This window comes from Bombina bombina, chromosome 7, assembly GCF_027579735.1.
Source record: "Bombina bombina isolate aBomBom1 chromosome 7, aBomBom1.pri, whole genome shotgun sequence".
Taxonomy (NCBI): domain Eukaryota; kingdom Metazoa; phylum Chordata; class Amphibia; order Anura; family Bombinatoridae; genus Bombina; species Bombina bombina.
In genome coordinates this window covers 606,219,674-606,236,007 of record NC_069505.1, presented here as the reverse complement: position 1 = coordinate 606,236,007, position 16,334 = coordinate 606,219,674, and the positions used below count along the sequence as shown (strand labels likewise).

The window sequence follows — 16,334 nt, the reverse complement described above, 5'->3', positions numbered from 1 at the left end:
AATAGGAATTCAATGTACACAATTAAAAATGGCATCCCTTGAATTCCTATTGTCTGATTTGAGCCTTCAAATTCAAATCAGCCAATCGGATGAGAGCTACTGAAATCCTATTGGCTGTTCAAATCAGCCAATATAATTTCAGTAGCTCTTATCCTATTGGCTAATTTGAACAGCCAATAGGATTTCAGTAACTCTTATCCTATTGGCTAATTTGAACCGCCAATAGGATTTCAGTAACTCTCATCCGATTGGCTGATTTGAATGTGAAGGCTCAAATCAGCCAATAAGAATTCAAGGGACGCCATTTTTAATCGCATACCTTGAGTTCCTATTCAGTGTACGGTGGAGATCGTATGAAGAGGATCCTCCATGCTCCATGGCTCCGCGGTCGCCAGTCTTCAGTTCCAGAGTCGCCGGTCTTCAACTCCGTCCTCCGCTCCGCTCTGGCTGGTTCCTGGAAGAAAGAAGAGGTCGTCGCTTGGAAGAAGACTTCACTGCCTGGAACAGGACCTTCTCTGCTGAACCTCAGGACAGGTGAGGACCACTTGGAGGTTAGACTTAGGGTTTTTTAAGGGGTTTTTGGGGGGATTTATTTTATTTAGATAGGGTGGGCAGCAAAAGAGCTTAATGCCCTTTTAAGGGCAATGCCCAACAAATGCCCTTTTCAGGGCAATGGGTAGTTTAGCGTTTTTAATGTTAGTATTTTTTGGGGGGGTTTACTGGTAGGGGGGCTGTGTGTATTTTTTGTGCGAAAGAGCTGATTATCTTGGGGCAATGCCCTGCAAAAAGTCCTTTAAAGGGCAACTGGTAGTTGATTAGATTAGGGTTGTTTTTATTTTAGGTGGGGCTTTTTTATTTTCATAGGGATTAGGTGTAATTTATTTAAACTTTTGTCATTTTATTTTTTATTTTATGTAATCTTAGATTTTTTTTTTATTTTCTGTAATTCTTGCTTAAAGGGACAGTTTACTCCTGAATTTGTATTAGACTGCCCCTTTAATTTATACTTAGTTTATTTGTATTTTAGAAGTAGTGTAAATTTTTTTATATTTAATGGTAACTTTAGTATTTTGTGAATTAGCTAATTTTAGTTTATTTAGGGGGGTTAGGTTAGGGGTTAGGTTTATTGCATTGTGGGCTATGGCGGTTTAAGGGTTAATAGACTTTATTAGTTTTTGCGGTGGGGGATTGTGGTTGACAGGTAGATAGACATTGCCCATGCGTTAGGTCTTAGTTTATTTTTGCAGGCATTTTCGGGAGTTACGGTGCTCCCATACTCAGCGCAAGGCCTGCTACGGCTGCCTTTTATGGCGAGATAAAAATGGAGTAAGATTTCTCCATTTTCACCACGTAAGTCCTTGCGCTGGATATTGGATACTGATTTACGACGCGGTCCCATGTTAGCCTATGGGAGTAATAATTGTGAGCGACGGGTGAAATATACGCACGTAACTTGTATGCTACACCCTATATGCAATACCAAAATCGCGTAAAATCTGGCGCCGGAGGATTTTGCGGGCGACACTGCATATGTAATGGAGGCCCAGGTGAATACATTTGAGTGGTTAACATTTAAAGAGACAGTAATGTTCAGAATACAATCTGTGTGCTCATTTGTTACATTTATCATGTGATATTACATTTCATTTAGTGATGCAATACTTAGAGGCCCATTTATCAAGCTCCGTATGGAGCCTGAGGGCCCGTGTTTTCGCCAGAAACAGCAGTTATGAAGCAGCGATCTAAAGATCGCTGCTCCATAACCCTGTCCTCCTGCTCTGAGCAGGAGGACAGAGATCGGCACAATTCAACCCGATCAAGTATGATCGGGTTGAATGACACCCCCCTGCTAGTGGCCGATTGGCCGCAAATCTGCAGGGGGCGGCATAACACCAGCAGCTCACAAGAGCTGTTGGTGCAATGCTGAATACGGAGAGCGTATTGCTCTCCGCATTCCGTGAGGTTTGTCGGACCTGATCCACACTGTCAGATCAGGTCCACAAGACTTTTGATAAATAGGCCTCATAGTCTCCAATTTGTGACTTTTCCAAATTTATGAAATATAATTTGTAATTATGTTACTTCTAAGTCATGTTTCTTTATTTTTTATATGTGTTTATTTAAAAAAAAAAAACAAGTGAACATTAATCCTATACATCACAGAAAAATAATTTTTAATCATTGAAGATTTACCTTTATGATGGCTGGAAAAAGGAATATACGCTGCTATCTTTAAACTGATATATTTATGGGGAAATATTTCTAACTATAATATAGCATATGTATAGCATATTCATCTCTGATGAAGCGCATGTGCCCATGCGCGAAACGCGTAAGCTAGGAACTCACCATGTGCCTGATGAAGCCTGCTCCTAAGTAAAACCTCATTTCATCCACTCCAAGACTCAGCGTTCCTTTTTCCTCATTCGTATGTAATTATAACAAGATTAATATTATTAAAGTTTTGATAGCTTTTTTTTATTTATTTTTTTACAGATAACAGATTTCCAACTCTTTGAATCAATTTACTTAAAGATATTCCTCTGAACAAATTGGGCAGGGAATTGCCTGCTAAGAAGACTGCAAAATGGGAAACTGCATGACTTTAAGGAATGAGACGCCATATTCTTTCTCATATTGCTACTGCTATCAAGCGTCACAGCATGATATACAGGTAAATATTTGTTATTTAATTAAAGATGAGATTTTTGTTCCAGTTTTAAGGTAAATGCTTTGTATTTTAAAATAGCTTTAAAATAGCTTTAAAATAGCATTAAAATAGCTTATTTTAAAGTAAAACAAGGTAGGTTATTGCTTTTAAAGTATTTTCTATTGTCAGGGGGCACAGTCATACAGAGCGAGTCAATTCTGGCTACACGATTGTGCTGAAAATTATATTTAAAGGAACATGAAACCTAAAATGTATCTATCATGATTCAGAAAGAACATATATTTTAAACAACTTTCCAATTTACTTCTTTCATGTAATTTGCTCCATTCTCTTTGAATTCTTTGTTGAAAGAAAATAAATAAACTACTGGCAGCTAACTGAACACATCAGGTGAGCCAGTGACAAGAAACTTGTATGTGCAGACACCAAACAGCAGCTATCTCCCAATGCCTCTTGTCTCTGGATCACAGTGTTTTCAGCTATCTCTTTCTACTACATTGCTGCTCTTTCAACAAAGGATGCTGAGAAAATCAAGCAAATTTGAATAGAAGTAAATTGGAAATTTGTTTAAAGAGAAAAGTTCCACATGCACACCCAAACATAGGCTTAAAGGGACAGAACACAGTAGGAACAAACACACAGAATGCACACTGTCTTAAAGGGGCAAGGGCAGCTCATGCCACATATACAGAACAAACACCACTCACACCACATGTACAGCTTTAAAGGGACAACTCACCTCACACATGGTTTAAAGGGACAGGCACAATAACTCTGCATGGTTTACTTTTTAAAAGGACAACTCACACCATGCATACACAATTTAATGCAACAGCTGCACACACACTCAGTGAACTCAGCCTTAAATTAAGCGCTTACACCATGAGCACATAATCTTATAGTTACAGTAACACTCACACAAAGCACATAAACAGATCACAGCATGCCACACATAGCCACACAGCCTTAACAGGAAAGTACCTTAAAGGTACAGCTCACACTACACTCAAATAGTAAAAGCACACACACTCAGTGAACTCAGCCTTAAATTAACCGCTTACACCATGAGCACATAATCTTATAGTTACAGTAACACTCACACAAAGCACATAAACAGATCACAGCATGCCACACATAGCCACACCGCCTTAACAGGAAAGCACCTTAAAGGTACAGCTCACACTACACTCAAATAGTAAAAGCACACACACTGCACACAGAGTTAAATGGACAGCTCACACCTTGCACACACAGTTTTAAAGGTTAAGGCACACAAATAACACAGAGGTAAATCTCTCCACACGCAAACCCAAACATAGGCTTAAAGGGATAAATCACAGTACAAACACACACACACACAATGCACACATCCTTGAAAGAATAAGAACAGCTCATGTACAGGACAAACAATTCACTTTCGGCTAGATTACGAGTTTTGTTGGTAAAGCTGTGCGTTGCTAACGCTCAGTTCCAGCTCACCGCTCACCTACAAACAACGATGGTATTACAGTTTTTTTTTCAACCCGGCTTTAGCCTCTAAAAAGTGAACGTTGAGCAAAATGTAGCTCCACATTTCACCTCAATACCAGCGCTGCTTATGGTAGCAGTGAGCTGGAAAAGCGTGCTCGTGCACGATTTCCCCATAGGAAACAATGGGGCAGATTCGACTGAAAAAAAACAACACCTGCAAAAAAGCAGCGATCAGCTCCTAACACTGCCCCATTGTTTCCTATGGGGAAATAAAATTTATGTCTACACCTAACACCCTAACATGAACCCCGAGTCTAAACACCCCTAATATTACACTTAGAAAACAAAAAGGACAGAGGCGCCACATGTGCAGATCAATCAACAACCAAAGATCCAATCATAGAGATACAGGGTACTCACAAGGAGGGCGGCACTCAGATGTGCCAGTTGAAGCAGGCTGGTATTCTACAGCAAACCAGCTGGCTGGTATCAGACCGTCCTCGCCACGATCAAATGCCGTACGATACAGCTATGTCACTGGATATGTGATGGAAGGAAATGTGGAGAGAAGGGCGATCCTGCCCCTGGGTAGCTAAAAGGGAGTCTTAACACCAACCAAACCGAATATATGTGTATAAAGACATATATATATATATCTATATATATATATATATATATATATATATATATATATATATATATATATATATTTATTAAACGCATACAAAGAATAAAATATATACCCAAGGTATATCACATCAATATCGGCAAGGTGTAAGAAATCTCCCCTGTAAGATACAAGAAATATTACACTTATTAACCCCTAATCTGCTGCCCCCAAAATCGCAGACACCTGCATTATATTATTAACCCCTAATCTGCCGCTCCGGACACCGCCGCCACCTACATTATACCTATGAACCCCTAATCTGCTGCCCCCAACATCGCCGACACCTACATTATATTTATTAACCCCTAATCTGCCGCCCCAAATGTCGCCGCAACTATATTAAATTTATTAACCCCTAATCTGCCGCTGCCAACGTCCCACCACTATAATAAATTATTAACCCCTAAACCTAAGTCTAAACCTAACCCTAACACCCCCTATCTTAAAAATAATTTAAATACATCTAAATAAATTTACTAGTATTAACTAAATTATTCCTATTTAAAGCTAAATACTTACCTATTAAATAAACCCTAAGCTAGCTACAATATAACTTATAGTTACATTGTATCTAGCTTAGGTTTTATTTTTATTTCACAGGCAACTTTGTATTTATTTTAACTAGGTACAATAGTTATTAAATAGTTATTAACTATTTAATAACTACCTAGCTAAAATAAATACAAATTTACCTGTAAAATAAACCCTAACCTAAGTTACAAGAATTTTTTTATTTTGGGGGGCTTTTTTATTTTATTAGGGGGATTAGATTAGGTGTAATTAGTTTAAAAATTTGTCATTTCTTTTTTATTCTCTGTAATTTAGTGTTTTTTTTCGTAATTTAGTTTATTTTATTTAATTGTAATTAATTGTAGTTAGTTTAGGTAATTAATTTAATTATAGTGTAGTGTTAGGTGTAATTGTAACTTAGGTTAGGGTTTATTTTACAGGTAAATTTGTACTTATTTTAGCTAGGTAGCTATTAAATAGTTAATACCTATTTAATAACTATTGTACCTAGATAAAATAAATACAAAGTTGCCTGTTAAATAAAAATAAACCCTAAGATAGATACAAATGTAACTATTAGTTATATTGTAGCTATCTTAGGGTTTATTTTATAGGTAAGTATTTAGTTTTAAAAAGGATTAATTTATTTAATTGTAGTAATTTTATTTTGTTTTATTTAAATAATATTTAAGTTAGGGGGGGTGTTAGGTTTAGGGTTAGACTTAGGTTTAGGGGTTAATACATTTAATATAGTGGCGGCGAAGTTGGGGGCAGCAGATTAGAGGTCAATAAATGTAGGTAGCTGTCGGCGATGTTAGGGACGGCAAATTAGGGGTTAATAATATTTAACTAGTGTTTGCGAGGCAGGAGTGCGGTGGTTTAGGGGTTAATATATTTATTTAAGTGTCAGCGATGTCCGGTCGGCAGATTAGGGGTTAAAAACTTTATTTAAGTGTTTGTGATGTGGGGGGGGGGCTTGGTTTAGAGGTTAATAGGTAGCTTATGGGTGTTAGTGTACTTTTTAGCACATTAGTTAAGAGTTTCATGTTACGGCGTTAGCCCATAAAACTCTTAACTACTGACTTTTACATGCGGTAGGAGTCTTGACAGGAGTGGCTGTACCATTCACTTTCTCCAAGACTCGTAATACCGGCGTTAGGAAATTCCCATTGAAAAGATAATTGACGTAAGGGGAATTTGCGGTATGCGCGAGTCGCGGAAAAAAAGTGAGCAGTACATTTGTACCTGCCAGACTCGTAATACCAGCGGGCGTTGAAAAGCAGATTTAGGACCCCTCAACGCTGCTTTTTAAGGCTAACACAAGACTCATAATCTAGGTGTTTATTTTTTAAATGTCACTAGACATAGCAAACTGAGGAGGAAAGGGATTTGGGAGTAGTAGAATATAACAAGCTAAAAATGGACGCACAATGCAGGGCAGCGGCTTCTGAGGCAAATAAGATACTAGCATGTATTAAAAGAGGCATTGTTGCAAGGGAAGAAAGCTTAATTCTGTCACTATATAAATCCATGGTAAGACCTCACCTTGAGTATGGAGTGCAGTTCTGGGGACCAATCTAACAAAAAAGGCATTGCAGAATTAGAAAAAGTTCAGAGAAGGGCCGCAAAGCTAATAAGGGGAATGAAGAATTTAAGCTATGAGGAGAGGTTAGCCAAACTGTGTCTGTTTTCTCTAGAAAAAAGGTGCTTGAGAGGTTATATGATTACTTTATATAAATATGATCAAGGCCCATATACAGAGATGGCATTTGTTTTGTGACAAGAGGTCACAATTTAAGGCTGGAGGAAAGGAGATTTAATCTCCAGCAACATAAATGTTTTTTCACTCTGAGAGCAATAAAATTGTTGAACTCATCATTACCTAAGACGGTATTTTTAAGGTTCAAGTCAAAATTGAAAGTAAAGATTAAAAAATACTCCTAATTATGTTTGGAAACACAATGAAATGCTTTTGTAAATGCCTACGCCTTAATATATTTTTCATGGTCTTGCTTTTAGGGATCTGGACAAATTGGTGCAGGAGGATCAGCTGAATTCCGTCATCTTACACTACCCAGCTTCTTTTATCTAAAATACAAATCACACCCAGCAAATGAAGTGCGATACAAATTTGATCTATTCCGTGAATACAACCCGATTGATAATCCTACTCTCTACTTACGGGTGCGAGGATACGACCAGTCAATTTTTGAGCTGACATGTGACCGAGGTGGCCCTGTTTCTACTTGTCCTAATTATGGTAAGGAATACAAAGGTCATCAATTTATATTTTTTATTTTCTCATTTAACAGACATTCTAACAAGAAAATAATAAATAGGTAACATGTTGGGGAAGCTTTGTTTGGTATCTTTAAGTAAGGGATGGTTGGTGATTGGCTGCTTTGTGTAACTATCATGAACCTGATTAGATGACCGGCAATATCCAGGTTTGCCTCCTGCAAACAGGACTTTACATATCTGTTTAACACCTTAGCGGGGGGGGGTAAAATGTAGTAAGCTTATTTTTTTGTTTTAGAAAGTCCTTTTAATGTTAGAGATCTTGGCATGATAAGGAATTTCTTCTAAAAATTCTACATAACAATATAAAAACCTCAGAATAGTAGGCAAGACCTGCATATAGCATATGTTTACTCTTCTATTTAATTTTAACATGGTTCCTATAAATGCTTACTGCTATTTTTAGCATGGCTTTTCAAGATTCTGAAAATCTTTCAGTTTGTTCAAGTTCTGGTGGAGCACCTTAATATAATGCCTTTTACTATATACCATGGCATGACTCTATTCGCAAAGGCTATATGCAAGAATGTAATTACTGTCTTAAAGGCCAGAATAATTTTGGTACCTTCATTAACATGCATGATTAGTATTTTTTTTTATTCAGAGGGAAATTGTAGTATAAAATAATAAACTTCATTACTGATAATGTAGTCATTCAAATATATTGTGATTATTGGATCATTTAATTTTTTTAATGTAACATAACACCTCAAAATTTGTATTTGTGAAGTTCTATGTAAGGTACGTTTTATGTGTGTTTATATAATTTATAGCATAAATTAAACTGAATGACCTTGAAATCCCAATATCAAGGTGACTTATAGCCATATACTAAGATGTCAGACATGTTTTTTTATTTAAATAAAATGATTTTATTCATTTATGTGTTTACTTATTTTTTAATATGGCACTTATTTTCAAATATTTAAAGGAAAACAAGAAGAAGACAGAATTCGGATGGAAAAAGAAAAACAGGAAAGAGAGCAAATGGACGCAAAGAGGAGGGCAGAAGAAGAGAAGAAGAGGGCAGAAGAAGAGAGGAAGAGGGAAGAAGAGAGGAGGAGGGCAGAAGAAGAAAGGCGGAAGGCCGAAGAAGAGAAGAAAAAGGCAGAAGAAGCAAAGAGGAAGGCAGAAGAAGAGAGAAGGAAGGCAGAAGAAGAAAAGAGGAGACAAGAGAGATTAGATAAAGAGAAAAGAATTCAGGAGGAGATGGAAAATGAAACAAAGTCTCTTGAAGAAAAACTCTCACAAACTAAAGAGAGGCTCCGGGCAAAACGATTTCAAGCTGTAGAATTCCAAGAACGTTCTCACATCTTGAACTTTGTGGTGGAGGATGATGCTCTTACCATCCAAACCAATGAGGTGAGGACCATCAGGCATGATTGTTGCATGTAGTCTAGATAAATAATTCTGCAGATTAAAGGGACATGGATATCCAAATTAAACTTTCATGATTCAGATAGCAGATAGTTCATGTTTTAAAAACTCTTCTAATTTACTTACACGTACATCAAATTTACCTATTTATCTTGTTTTTCTTTGTTGAAACTTACCTCATTTCAATGAGAGAATACTGAGGTAGGCTCAAACAAGTTTATGCGTATTGAGCATGTACTAATGTTATAAATATAGTACTGCTTAGACCTACCTGAGTTTGCTAGCATAGAAAAAAGGTAAGTTTAATCAATGGACAGCAAGAGAAGTGAAGTAAATTGTATTTATTTTAATTAACCTCCATATCTATTTATTAAATTAGAGGTCTGTGAAAGTAAATCATAAAGATGCTATGAGACCACATTAGTACTAACAGCTTACAACATTATCAATCAATATTTAAAAGTTAAATAGCATAAGTATAAGATATCTCTGCCTTTTCCAATGAAGTATAAAGTGATTAAAAGAAGCAAGATTTGACGTAGTGTTAATAAACCTCCACTAATGCATTCAGCCTTGGACTAATACAAATTTTGTCTGAATTTAGACCGATTTGGGCATTTCCCAGAATACTAACATATCTGAATGAACTAGAGAACAAAACAGACGAGCAACAAAATATTGCATGTTTGATAGATGCATTTATTTTGTTAATTTTGTTCTTTTGGTAAGCACCAAGACAAAGGGGTGGGAAATCTTCTCATTTATTGGTAGTGATGTACAGAGGGTCTGACTTTTCATGTGTCTAACATCCTATGTTCAATCCTGACAGAGTAATACTAATAATTGATGATAGGAACAACAAACCAGTCATTAAAAACCATAGAGGTTTGTTCAATGCACTTTTAACCTAACATAAGGAGGTGGGAGACTAGGGAAGCTAAGCCATCTTTAATCACTTTGACTTGAGCATTTGGAAAGTGCAGTTGTCTGCCTCTGTAAGCTATTTGCCATTGCTTTAAATACAATTCGTGACAGCTAATGTAATTTATTTTACTTGTTCTAATGCTAGTTGGGGTACTTGCAGTTTATGCTGTTTGTTTTTTTTTCTTGGAATATTTGTCTTCTTCTGCAGTCTTCTGTGTGCAGAATCAGATTCAGATGTACATTATTTAGTAGTGCACTGCTTCTGAGCCTCAGTTTTAACATCAAGGGATCAATAACAATCATTCAGTGATTTGCTTCCGTAATGGCTTTTGGCTTTCCACTCAAATTGGTCAACAAGTTTCTTCAGTGATCACGAAGCAAGATTGATTCATTTGTTAAAAGCTGGCAGCCATGAATGTCTTTTCCACCTAAAAAAAAAGACCTTTTCATGTTTAAAGTACCTGTTCTCAAAATAGAAACTGGGCAGTCATCCTTAAAGGGACAGTGTACTGTAAAATAGTTTTTCCCTTAATGTGTATTCCACTGATTGGTTCTACCAGCTGCAGAGTATAAAAATTATGAGAAATTGCTTTGTTGTGTTTATTTTTGTATATGAAATAGATAGTTTTGTTATTTGAAACCACAACCCATTAAAATGGGTTGAGCTTTGTTGAATGTGTTGATTATGAATATTAATCATTAAAACCAATAATACAATTATTGTTAATTATCAATATTAACCCCTTAAAAACCGAGGATGTGCCAGGTACGTCCTCAAAAAAGGGCATTTAGCAAACATGGATGTACCTGGCACATCCTCGCTCAAATTAAGTGCTGGAAGAGATCGCAATCACTACCAGCCGCTCTCAGGGTAATGCAATGATTCCTCAATATTGAGGTATCGTGCAATACCCTTTAGGCAGTAACCAATGCAGACAGGGCCACAGTCAGATCACCAGACAGTAGGTGATCACAGACTTATATCTGCCTTTACAAAAAGAGAGATTCCAACAGATAGTACACGTGTGTCTCTCCCAGGAAGTCAATTTCCAGCCAAAAATCCATGTGTATGCCAGACCACCAAGCAATGTGAATCCCCCCCTTTCTTGCATATTGTGGAGTCTTTGGTCTGTTTTAAATAGCTCCTCCTCCATTCTTAATCACCCAATGAGAAATGTTTTAGGGAGTGATCAACAGCTTTCATAGGTTGCTTTAATAAAATATTGGATCATTTAATTGAGTTGAATATATATATATATATATATATATATATATATATATATATATATATATATATATATATATATATATATATATATATATATATATATACAGGGAGTGCAGAATTATTAGGCAAGTTGTATTTTTGAGGATTCATTTTATTATTGAACAACAACCATGTTCTCAATGAACCCAAAAAACTCATTAATATCAAAGCTGAATAGTTTTGGAAGTAGTTTTTAGTTTGTTTTTAGTTATAGCTATTTTAGGGGGATATCTGTGTGTGCAGGTGACTATTACTGTGCATAATTATTAGGCAACTTAACAAAAAACAAATATATACCCATTTCAATTATTTATTTTTACCAGTGAAACCAATATAACATCTCAACATTCACAAATATACATTTCTGGCATTCGAAAACAAAACAAAAACAAATCAGTGACCAATATAGCCACCTTTCTTTGCAAGGACACTCAAAAGCCTGCCATCCATGGATTCTGTCAGTGTTTTGATCTGTTCACCATCAACATTGCGTGCAGCAGCAACCACAGCCTCCCAGACACTGTTCAGAGAGGTGTACTGTTTTCCCTCCTTGTAAATCTCACATTTGATGATGGACCACAGGTTCTCAATGGGGTTCAGATCAGGTGAACAAGGAGGCCATGTCATTAGATTTTCTTCTTTTATACACTTTCTTGCCAGCCACGCTGTGGAGTACTTGGACGCGTGTGATGGAGCATTGTCCTGCATGAAAATCATGTTTTTCTTGAAGGATGCAGACTTCTTCCTGTACCACTGCTTGAAGAAGGTGTCTTCCAGAAACTGGCAGTAGGACTGGGAGTTGAGCTTGACTCCATCCTCAACCCGAAAAGGCCCCACAAGCTCATCTTTGATGATACCAGCCCAAACCAGTACTCCACCTCCACCTTGCTGGCGTCTGAGTTGGACTGGAGCTCTCTGCCCTTTACCAATCCAGCCACGGGCCCATCCATCTGGCCCATCAAGACTCACTCTCATTTCATCAGTCCATAAAACCTTAGAAAAATCAGTCTTGAGATATTTCTTGGCCCAGTCTTGACGTTTCAGCTTGTGTGTCTTGTTCAGTGGTGGTCGTCTTTCAGCCTTTCTTACCTTGGCCATGTCTCTGAGTATTGCACACCTTGTGCTTTTGGGCACTCCAGTGATGTTGCAGCTCTGAAATATGGCCAAACTGGTGGCAAGTGGCATCTTGGCAGCTGCACGCTTGACTTTTCTCAGTTCATGGGCAGTTATTTTGCGCCTTGGTTTTTCCACACGCTTGCGACCCTGTTGACTATTTTGAATGAAACGCTTGATTGTTCGATGATCACACTTCAGAAGCTTTGCAATTTTAAGAGTGCTGCATCCCTCTGCAAGATATCTCACTATTTTTGACCTTTCTGAGCCTGTCAAGTCCTTCTTTTGACCCATTTTGCCAAAGGAAAGGAAGTTGCCTAATAATTATGCACACCTGATATAGGGTGTTGATGTCATTAGACCACACCCCTTCTCATTACAGAGATGCACATCACCTAATATGCTTAATTGGTAGTAGGCTTTCGAGCCTATACAGCTTGGAGTAAGACAACATGCATAAAGAGGATGATGTGGTCAAAATACTCATTTGCCTAATAATTCTGCACACAGTGTATATATAAAATATATATATATATATCTATATATATATATATATATATATATATATATATATATATATATATATATATATATATATATTCATATACACACATCCTAATGTTAGGCATGTGTATAATTGCATATCTGATAATATATATAATACACATACAGTATATCTTTAGTGTATGCTTCCATACAATTCTCTATGTTATGGTTATATCTCAAGAGATGTATTTGAGAGCTATATTGATACTTGGTGGTTAAGGAATTATAATGTAATATGTTATCAGTATTATATTAATAAGTAATTCAGAAAATTTTAAATAGTATCAATTCATTTCATATTCTGATTGTATATTTTGTTACAATTCCTAGTCATTTTTATATCATACACATACATGTAAGTAAAATTGTCTGTCGTGATAAATTATTATAGTTAAATCATTTTTCAGATCCATTCGTTATTTCGGATCCATTTGTTAAGTTGGATCCACTCTTTATTCATATTCATTATTCTATTCTAAAGTTTACAATATAATAATGTATATGAATAAAGAATGGATCCGTAATAATGAACAGATCCGAAAAATGATTTAACTTAACATAACTAAATTGCCAAAACAAAATGATATAAACCTATTAACCTCTAAACCGTGACCCCCACATCGCCAACACTAACTAAACCTATTAACCCCTAACCCGCCGCCCCCCACAAATTAGTTATGTTAAGTTAAATCGTTATTATTATTACATTTGGCTGAAACTAATTGCACATGTCTACTTAGAACATTAATAACCCCTACACCGCAACCCCCCACATCAGCAACACTAACTAAAACTATTAATCTCTAAACAACCATCCCCCACATCGCCAACACTAACTAAACCTATTAACATCTACACTGCACACACCCCACATCACTAACACTAACACATCCTTTTAACCTCTAAACCACTGTTCCCCCACATCACCAACACTAACTAAACCTACAAATCTCTAAACCACCGCCCCCCATATCACCAACAATAACTAAACCTATTAGCCCTAACCCGCCGCCCCCCACAAATTAGTTTAGTTAAATCGTTATTATTATTATTATTAAATTTGACTGAAAACTACATTCGGCTGAAACTAATTGCACATGTCTACTTAGAACATACATACATATATATATACACACATTTATACAGTACTGAGTATAATACCTATATTAATGTTACATAAATAATTTTTAAACTTTACGATCACAATTTTTCATATTTTATATATATTCGCTTTTCAAATATCTTTCCCAGACAGAGATGTGTATTCAGGAAATTCAAAGAGTTTCTTCTGTTTGTTTATAGATACAAGTGTGACATTTAACAATATCCTGTGATTCTGAGTACTCTTCCAGCATTATCCCCTGCAGACTGTCTCCACAGGGTGTCCTTTGATTTAGCTCCTATCTCATGGAAGTCATTAAGGATCATTTTATTTAGAGAGTTTAATCTTAGAAGACCATAGAAGAAAAACTCTTTGAAGTGACATCCTCACCATTTGAGCAAATATATTTTCTTTCTTTGTACTTGGAGAAGTTTTGGCCTGTTCAGACCCATTGCATAAATAAATATGTTTTTAAAATGGTCAAAACAGTTTATATCAAAGTAGTTTTATATATAAATGTAATATTAATCTATATGATGTAAATAAATTATAGTGCCACTTACCTTTTTATCTCACATTATCTGACATACTCCCCCTTTCCATTCCAATAGATGTGGGATACATGTAGTAAAATTGACTGAAATCCAGCAATAATTTGTGAGGGTACTGATGGTATATGCATCATAGATAATCTTACTAAGAAGAGAGTCTGTTGTTAAATCCTCATTTTTATGCTATTTAACTAAATGTCTTATTTAGACTTAACCCCTTAAAGGGACAGTCTACCCCAGAATTGTTATTCTTTAAAAATATAGATAATCCCTTTATTACCCATTCCCCAGTTTTGCATATCCAAGACAGTTATATTAATTAACTTTTTACCTCTGATTATCTTGTATCTAAGCCTTTGCAAACTGCCCCCCTATCTCAGTTCTTTTGACAGACTTGCATTTTAGCCAACCAGTGCTGGCTCCCTGGTAACTCCACGTGCATGAGCACAGTGTTATCTATATGACACATGTGAAATAATGCCTTCTAGTGGTGAAAAACTGTCAAAATGCCCTGAGATAAGGGGTGGCCTTCAAGGTGTAAGAAATTAGCATATGAACCTCCTATGTTTAGTTTTCAACTAATAATACCAAGAGAACAAAGCAAAATTGTTGATAAAAGTAAATTGGAAAATTGTTTAAAATTACATACCCTATCTGAATCATGGAAGTTAGACTGTCCCTTTAAGGATAAGGCAATTTTTCAATTTATTTTCCTTAAGGACCAGGGCTATTTTTACATTTTTGCAGTGTTTGTGTTTAGCTGTAATTTTGCTCTTACTCATTTACTGTACCCACACATATTATATACCGTTTTTCTCGCCATTAAATGGACTTTCAAAAGATACCATTATTTTCATCATATCATAATTCACTATAATTTTTTTTTTTAAATATAATGAAAAAAATTGAAAAAACACACTTTTTTCTAACTTCGACCCACCAAAATCTGTTACACATCTACAACTACTAAAAAACACCCATGCTAAATAAATTCTAAATTTTGTACTGAGTTTAGAAATACCCAATGTTTACACGTTCTTTGCTTTTTTGCAAGTTATAGGGCCATAAATACAAGTAGCCCTTTGCTATTTCCAAACCATTTTTTTCCAAAATTAGCGATAGTTACATTGGAACACTGATATCTTTCAGGAATCCCTGAATATCCCTTGACATGTATATATTTTCTTTTAGTAGAAAACCCAAAGTATTAATCTAGGCCCATTTTGGTATATTTCATGCCACCATTTCACCGCCAAATGCGATCAAATAAAAAACAATTGTTCACTTTTCACAAATTTTAGGTTTCTCACTGTTTTTTTTTACAAACAGCTTGTGCAATTATGGCACAAATGGTTGTAAATGTTTTTCTGGGATCACCTTTGGTCATAAATACCAGATTTGGCGTTGCTTTTTGGTAATTAGAAGGCCGCTAAATGCTGTTGCGCACCACACATGTATGATGCCCCGCAGTGAAGGGGTTAATTAGGGAGCTTGAATGGTTAATTTTAGCTTTAGGGTAGTGTAGTTGTCAACTCAAAGTATTGATCTAGGCCCATTTTGATATATTTCATGCCACCATTTCACCGCCAAATTCAATCAAATAAAAAAAATCATTAACTTTTTCACTAACTTTGGGTTTCTTACTGAAATAATTTACAAACAGCTTATTCAATTATGGCACAAATGGTTGTAAATGCTTCTCTGGGATCCCCTTTGTTCAGATATAGCAGATATATATGGCTTTGGCGTTGCTTTTTGGTAATTAGAAGGCCGCTAAATGCCGCTGCAGACCACACTTGTATTATTCCCAGCAGTGACAGGGTTAATTAGGTAGC

General features: G+C 36.0%; 1 protein-coding gene across 1 annotated transcript in view; it reads left to right on the top strand.

Annotated features, from left to right (window-relative positions):
- LOC128635612 (uncharacterized) overlaps window positions 1-16,334 on the top strand; it is a 70,867-nt gene that overhangs the window by 16,117 nt on the left and 38,416 nt on the right. The window contains exons 2-4 of the mRNA XM_053688676.1: window positions 2,497-2,674; window positions 7,341-7,581; window positions 8,551-8,981. Coding sequence (XP_053544651.1) covers window positions 2,588-2,674; window positions 7,341-7,581; window positions 8,551-8,981 — 759 coding nt within the window. The 5' untranslated portion in view covers window positions 2,497-2,587. The remainder of the gene's footprint in view (window positions 1-2,496; window positions 2,675-7,340; window positions 7,582-8,550; window positions 8,982-16,334) is intronic.